General features: G+C 37.3%; 1 protein-coding gene across 4 annotated transcripts in view; it reads right to left on the bottom strand.

Annotated features, from left to right (window-relative positions):
• Nucleotides 1-811: 811 nt before the first annotated feature.
• ADD3 (adducin 3) overlaps nucleotides 812-7,458 on the bottom strand; it is a 167,980-nt gene continuing 161,333 nt past the window's right edge. For 3 of the 4 annotated variants that reach the window (XM_054982839.1, XM_054982838.1, XM_054982840.1), the window contains 3 exons: nucleotides 6,615-6,738; nucleotides 5,106-5,201; nucleotides 812-3,593 (listed from right to left, as the gene is read on the bottom strand). In XM_054982839.1, the coding sequence (XP_054838814.1) occupies nucleotides 3,298-3,593; nucleotides 5,106-5,201; nucleotides 6,615-6,738 (516 nt within the window). In that variant the 3' untranslated portion in view covers nucleotides 812-3,297. The remainder of the gene's footprint in view (nucleotides 3,594-5,105; nucleotides 5,202-6,614; nucleotides 6,739-7,458) is intronic. The other variant, XM_054982841.1, reaches the window with a different exon arrangement.

Here is a 7,458-nt window from a genome sequence, read left to right as displayed (position 1 = left end):
ATGGGAAAAAACCCTATAAAGACCAGGGTTAAAGGGCCATAAAATTCAGAGAATACAAATACAGGCTGAAAGGTATAAAATTCAAATCAGTCCAGTACAGGGAATCGTTTTAGCTACAAGAACATTGATGGTATCTTTCATGCTGAGTTGTGTTCACTCATTTTGGACACAATACATTAAGTACCATGATCATCTACAATGGGTGGGGGTTTGATAGTGGCACAGTCCACACTTTTTCAGCCGCCAACAGACTCTGCTTATGCATTTTAAAATTCTTCCTGTTGCAATAATAAGGTTGGAAACCTGTTTGCAAAAATAGCCAGAATTCTTTTAATTTTTATTATAAAATTTTATTTTATGGTGTATACTTTTCTAGGACCTACAAAGATAAATAAAGCTAGATAAATAGTGGGGATTGAATATAGTTAATAGGACTGTGCTGTAACAAAATGATTTGCAAAGATGATTTGGTAAAGGGTTATGGACTGTTGACTATACTTCTGCATATAGTGTGTACTGGCTGTTGCTGTAAGCAGGATCCTACTATGTAATTTCTGCATTATTTAACACATCTTGTTAATGCTTATGCTTTGTTTTAGCTTTCTTAAGATTTTTGCTTGGTTCCAGATTTCTGCAATCCAAATCCTGTTGCATTGTTTATTGGATGACCTATCCTGTTGATTACATTGACTTACCCTGTGTAATCCTGTCTTTAGTGAAAAGACAGTTTACAATAACATAAATAAAATACATGAAATAAAAATTTTCTCTGCTTCAAGGGCTGCAGGAAAAGGGGAGCTTCCAGAATCCATCTATTTAAAATACTGTTTATTTGTGATTTAACATTAATTAGCATTACATCTATGAGCAATTTCCAACAACATTTATATATTCTTCCACAGGACACAGAATTGGCTGGCTCATTCTTTATGCCAAGCAAGTAAATAGAGGCATTAGCAAAAAAGGTGCAAATAGTTCATGGTTGCATTTTTTAAAAAATACTTATGCACATTGCATTCATTTAGATTTTTTTTAAAAGTTATGAAAAGCATAGTTCACAGGTTACTGTTTCTACATATGTTGTAATACAACACAAAAAATGTAGAACATAAACAAAGTTAAGTAACTTAGAAATTTCCACTATTTTTTTAAAAGAACACACTGATTCCAGTATTTTGAGATATCTAGAATATCATTTCCAGAGTCACTCCAGCGCTGCATTGTCACACTTACACAGTCAAAGCTAACCAGCCCTGTAACATGCTACAGTCAATTTTTGCATGCCAAACCACGCCCCAGCCATATTTAACAATCTATATACGGTATATATTTCACCTCGCAATCTGGGAGTCACATTGATACTTGATGTGTATTTGCTCTTTTGGCTATTGATGTACAAAGGCTCTAGGTTAATTTCCATGTTTAGCGCATATTTACAGGGGTTTTTTTTAAAGCCCAAAGCAAAAATAAAACTACCATCAAAAATGAGCAAGTGGCAGGATCAGCACCTACAGTGCAAGCATAATTGGTTCTAAGGTTTCTTGAAAAGGCAAAACTCAAAATTAAAATGATCCTATAAAAATCAATTACAAGGGGGGTGTTGTGGCACTCCATGTGAAATCTTACACATTATTTCCATAATTTTAATATGAAACTGTTATTCATTGATTTACTAAAAATACCCCAAATCCATACCATATATGTTATGAAAAATAGCACACACACTATTACAGCCTTTACTTCCACCCCTTATTCTTTCCATTTCACTTTCCTTTTTGCAGTTTTGTCTCCTTCATTTGGTTATGGGCCTTTCCAGATGATTAGTTTATAGTGCAACACATTCTGCTGCACAGGATCCTGACTTCATTCCTTCAGGAAGCACTTCTGTAGTAGGAATACTGCATTCTCTCCCTCCACTGTAATGGCAATACTGGGTCACTGGAACAATGTAATTCTTTCCCCCGTTAGAAGGGCCACTGCAATGCGGAGAGTGGCTGTCCGGAAAGTGGTTGCATAAATGCCACAAGCACAGTTACTGCCAGCAATAGTTTTGATGAAGAGCAGCAAATCTATTCCCTCCATGCCATGCCTTGCCATGTTGTGCCAGCGCTCAGCCTCCAAAGGGGGAAACTGGATGGGAGCTGAACTGAAACATCAAAGCAAAGAGTGGAAAATCCCCTTGTTGGTTTCAGCTCTAGCCAGCTAGTTCCTCAAACCTTAGTCTCCAAACTTTAGCTGAATTAACTACAGTACCCACAATGGCTAAAATGCAGCTGGGACGTGCTTTGAACTGATCTCCTGAAAAGGCCCTGTGTTATCAAGATTACTTCTCTTCATTCAACAGAAATACCATGAGGAAAAAATACAGTAAGATTTAGACCTGAATCCAGTTACACTTATATGTTTTCCACATCTAGTATCAGTTTCTGGATTCCTGAATTATATTTAAGTATACTCTACAACCAAGCATCCTTAATAATCTCTATTGTTAAAATACTTGGTTTACATGCCTATAATACTTTATACTGAGTGGTATACAAAAGTTTCAACATATAAAATTCTTTTTTTCTGTTTTGCCATAATTAAACTAAGTTATCAATGTTAAGCGTATAAAATCCCCTTTATTGAAAAATAAGGGCTTTCTCTCTGCCCCCAACTGATAGAATAAAAAAAGTTTTCAAAAATTATATCTTACTAAAATGAAGTATTTGGCAAAAGTTACTGGTGATGAATGCAATCTGTAAAAATCCAAATGTGATTCCTTTTACATTTTCCCCTCTAATATTATGTGCCAGTGTATAATAATTGCAGATGACTGACTTTTGACAAGGTGTCATAAGAAGCACCCTCTGCAGAAGGGCCAAAAGAATGCTATGGTCAAAAATCACAATACCAAGAAGTATCATCCAATTATTTGGTAAGACAGTAGATTAAACAAACATTATATGACAACTCAACAGTGAAACTGGATTGAAGATTTTCTATTCCAGAAAAATTTCCAGGTGTAACTTGCTACCACAAAGAAATATGTATTATGATAGTGCTGTATTGGAACCCCTGCCAGCATCAGGTTGTGGTGGAATATTCAATATTCCAAACCCTCAAAGTGATTTTTGTTCATACTAATTGAGAGATGAATTCTTTGCTTACTCGACATAAAGTGGTCTCTAGTTTCTTCCAGTTCTGTTCTTAGGTTAAGGCCCAGTTTACTACACAACCCTACCTAAATTGACCATGTTAATGGCTGATTAAAATGTGGGTTTGAAATGTGCAATGTAGCCTCAGAGTGAGTTGCACTCAGGCTTCCACCTTTTCTTTCTTTTTGTTCTTTTTCAGGAAAGATGGAGTACGGAATTTCTTCTTTTTCTTTGAAGGCGATTTAGAAGGCGATCCCTCAGGGGAAAGTGCCTCCTCAATCTTTTCAGAGGTTTTAATGGTAATCTCTACATTCTCTACAGTACTAGTGGTTAATTGGCTGACTCTTTGCGCAAGATCCTCTTCCACATCATGTGCATCTTCCTTGCCATTCATCACCACAACTGGGACATCCAGAGAGATGAGGGTAGAATCATGAAGATAATCATCATGATTTTCTAGAGGAAAAGGAGGAGAGAATATGTTTCACTCTTTGTGGTACTTATGCCTGTGCTGCAATTAAAACTCCCGGACAGACTAGTCAGAGACTGGCCTACCACTCCTCAGTCCGAATTTTCCCTCAACCTCATAAGCCATCTACAGTCAATATCTTCAAATTCCAAACTGTATTTCTAATTAGAGTGTGATGCAATGGAAATTACACCTCAGCAACACTGTGGCCTGCTATAATAACCTGATATCATGAGCCAATATACATGGATAGTGCTGGAAATGAAGTGTACATGCATTTTCCAAAAGTGAAAAATTGGAGCACAAACAGTAGATCAATATGATATCAGAAATGTGTCTAAGTAAACAGTTCTGAAAGATCCAAAATCTAATAATTCATACTGGGTAGATTTTGGTTCTTGCAGATTTTCCTGGCTGTATGGCCGTGGTCTTGGCATTGTAGTTCCTGACGTTTCGCCAGCAGCTGTGACTGGCATCTTCAGAGGTGTAGTACCAAAAGACAGAGATCTTTCAGTGTCAAACTGTGCAGAAGATGTTAGCAGGTAATTTATATCTACTCAGGAAGGTGGGTTTGGGCTGAGTCATCCTGTAAGAGTTTCCCAGGGTGTGGAATGCTAATAGAGGGAAGCTTCACTGTATCCTGAGGTGGTTCTTTTGCATATGGATTGGTGGTTCATATGCTAATCATATCTGCAGGGCTCTTGTAAGATGTAAAGTATTTTGTTAGTCTGGTGTTTTTCACAACTGGAAGTGGTTGAACATAGCCTAACTCCAACAGGGCACAGTATCTTATTCCAGGACACTAAAATACTGGACAACACATCCAACTACTTTGTCATATTGCACAGGGAAGCCATTGAAATTCATAAGCATAAGCACAATTTCAACAGGAAAGAAGAGAGTTTAAGAATGAATAGGGCATGGTTTCCAGTCCTGAAAAACACCAGACTAACAAAATACTCTACATCTTACAATAGCCCTGCAGATAAGATTAGCATATGAACCACCAATCCATATGCAAAAGAACCACCTCAGGATACAGTGAAGCTTCCCCCATTACCATTCCACACCCTGGGAAACTCTTACAGGATGACTCAGCCCAAACCCACCTTCCTGAGTAGATATAAATTACCTGCTAACATCTTCTCCACAGTTTGACACTGAGAGATCTCTGTCTTTTGGTGCTACACCTCGGAAGATGCCAGTCACAGCTGCTGGCGAAATGTCAGGAACTACAATGCCAAGACCACGGCCATACAGCCCGGAAAATATACAACAACCAACGTTCTCCTGCCATGAAAGCCTTCGACAATATATTTTACTGGGTGGATATTGGATCCTCTAATTTTGATAAATCCTAAATTATTTCTAAAAAGATTTGAAAGCCAGCACAATAAGTTCTAGCTTCCATAAAATGACAATGATCTAAGAAATACAAAAGTCATTGGTATGGATGAGTATAAGGCTCATGATATTGTACAGGACAATACATTGAATACCTTCTGATTTGTCAGGGACATTTTGCGGGGACTGAGTTTGAGAGTGAATTTGTGAAACACATGACCCATCATCTGACAGTAATTCCTGATCAGCATCTGTAGAACAATAGTTAAGGTTAGTAAAAGCCATGCCAAAGTAAACTAAACAGAAAAAGAATCCATGTATGTTAGTGCATACAACACAAGCAACTTTGCTAGCACTGACCTATTCATGCTCAAGTAACTTTCCAGGATTAGATTATGTTCTATTAGCAACCTATAATTATGAAATGCATAAAATGCCAAAAGTGGCCCAAGATATTTAGAAGAAAGGATTCCATGCAAACATACTTTTGTTTAACCATGGAACAGTTAAAGCAGAAAACAAAACAAACGATCTATGCAGAATTAGTACCAGAAACACTAATGTTAGACAACAGCAAGGAAGACAGCATTAATAAAGAACCCTTATCAGATGTTTTTTAATGAAGATGGATGGAAAGATTGTTGAAATGTAATTATTTTTACCTTCGAATCTTTATGCTTTCAAAAAATAAAGAAATGGGCAAGTTAGAAGATTGCTAGCCATAAGATTATGACTACGGGCAACAGAAAAGACCATTGTCAGAATGTCTGATTTAAGAAATGATTTAAAGTTTCTTACCTTTTATCTTTGTTGATTACATTGATAAACAAATTCTAATAATTTCTACTTTTTAAATAGCTTCCGGTGGCATTATCTCAGGAGATCTGCACAAAGATCTTCTCAGCATTTTTTGAAAGGGAAATTGCAGCTAAAAAGACTTTCATATGGGGGTTTAAGCATGAGGTTTAACCCTTTCCCCCCAACACAGTTTTGCCTATTAAAACTGACCTTATTGCCTTTGAAAGAAAAATATAAGGGACAGGCAAAAACGGGGTGCCTGTCTAACAGATGGAATTGTGCAGAGGAAGTCATAATCCATATTGGTGCCCACAGAGGCTGCAATTTACTGTTTAAAAATGCTCAGCAGAGCCACTGACAGATCTTTCAGTATGGCCACAATAATTTTATACTGGTTTATAAGACTACAAAAACAATGCAACTGCACAGTAGATGTCATATCTAATAATCTTTTTCGTCCAGAACAATGAAATTGCCCTTTTCAGTACTTAATCTAAGTGGGTTCTTTGGGTTCCACAAAGTGCTAAGATTTTTCTGGTTACATAGGAAACTGGTGCAGGAGTATCATTATGTTTGGCCCATTTACTGATTACATATTTCAGGACATTGCAAACCATTACCAACTCAGCGCAAATAGAAATTAGAAAGTGAACTGAGCTCCATTAGATGAGCATGCACCTAAAACTCACTGAGATAAGAGTTCCCCCTGCCCAGGTCGTAGAACTGCTAATGTAGCTGCTGATTACATGAGGCTCTTAGTTTGGGAATTTAACACATGCAAAATCTAGATTTAATTATGTTAATTCAAACTCAATCCACCTAAACATAAACTTTGATGGAAGTGGTCAGGTGACCAGAACACTGACCCTCAACTCCTTGTTGTTTGCGTTCGATTGTCTGCTTGTAATCTTCCAGTTCTTTTTCTGTGAGATGGCTGAATGGGTTGGGAGGGGCAGGTGGGGAATGTTCATCTTCTTCAAATTGCATGGGCTGGAAGAGAAAAATATTTCAAAGCACAAACACAAAACACAAATAGCTTCCCAAACCTCTGGCAGTTGGCAATAACATCCATCAAAACTAGAACCCGAAAGAGTGAAGCAGTTAAACAATCTATAAGATTGTTGAATATATGCAGAGTTCCCTCATCGACACAGCATGACAACTTTAGATTGACTTGGATTGTGAGATGTTTTAATCTGATTCTGGCTATATCTACATCACTGAATATTGCATTCTTGCACCACTTTAGCAATTCACAACTGGATAGTCTTTTCCACAGAGGGAAATCCAATAGCAAATATTGCAACAGCATGCCGATAATACCCAATTTAAAAACATCTGTATTTTTCTGCACAGGGCAAGCAGTAGATTGGGGAAGGGGTTTATATCTGGAAAATGGCACTGTAGAAAGGGTTATCCCCCACCTATAATCTCAATCCCCCCTCCTCTTTCAGCCTTTAAAAATTGCTAGATGATACAGATCTACCAAATATTATCTAGTTTTGCATGGTGCCTAAAACGAAAGCAGTGACACAGTCCAGTCCTATTCTAAAAGATGCTTAGGCATACATAAATGATTCCATGTTTTTCAATAAGGTGTATAACCAGTACTCTTTTTCAAATAACTGTAAGCTACTTCTGCATTGAAAAGACTGATGAAAGCAAGGAGATGCATTTTTATGCGTCTGGAAACCTTAAACTTGAAATTTT

Source organism: Eublepharis macularius, chromosome 6 (genome assembly GCF_028583425.1).
Source record: "Eublepharis macularius isolate TG4126 chromosome 6, MPM_Emac_v1.0, whole genome shotgun sequence".
In the NCBI taxonomy this organism is placed as follows: domain Eukaryota; kingdom Metazoa; phylum Chordata; class Lepidosauria; order Squamata; family Eublepharidae; genus Eublepharis; species Eublepharis macularius.
Note: the sequence above shows the minus strand (reverse complement) of the source record. Positions and strands in the feature narration are given on the sequence as shown.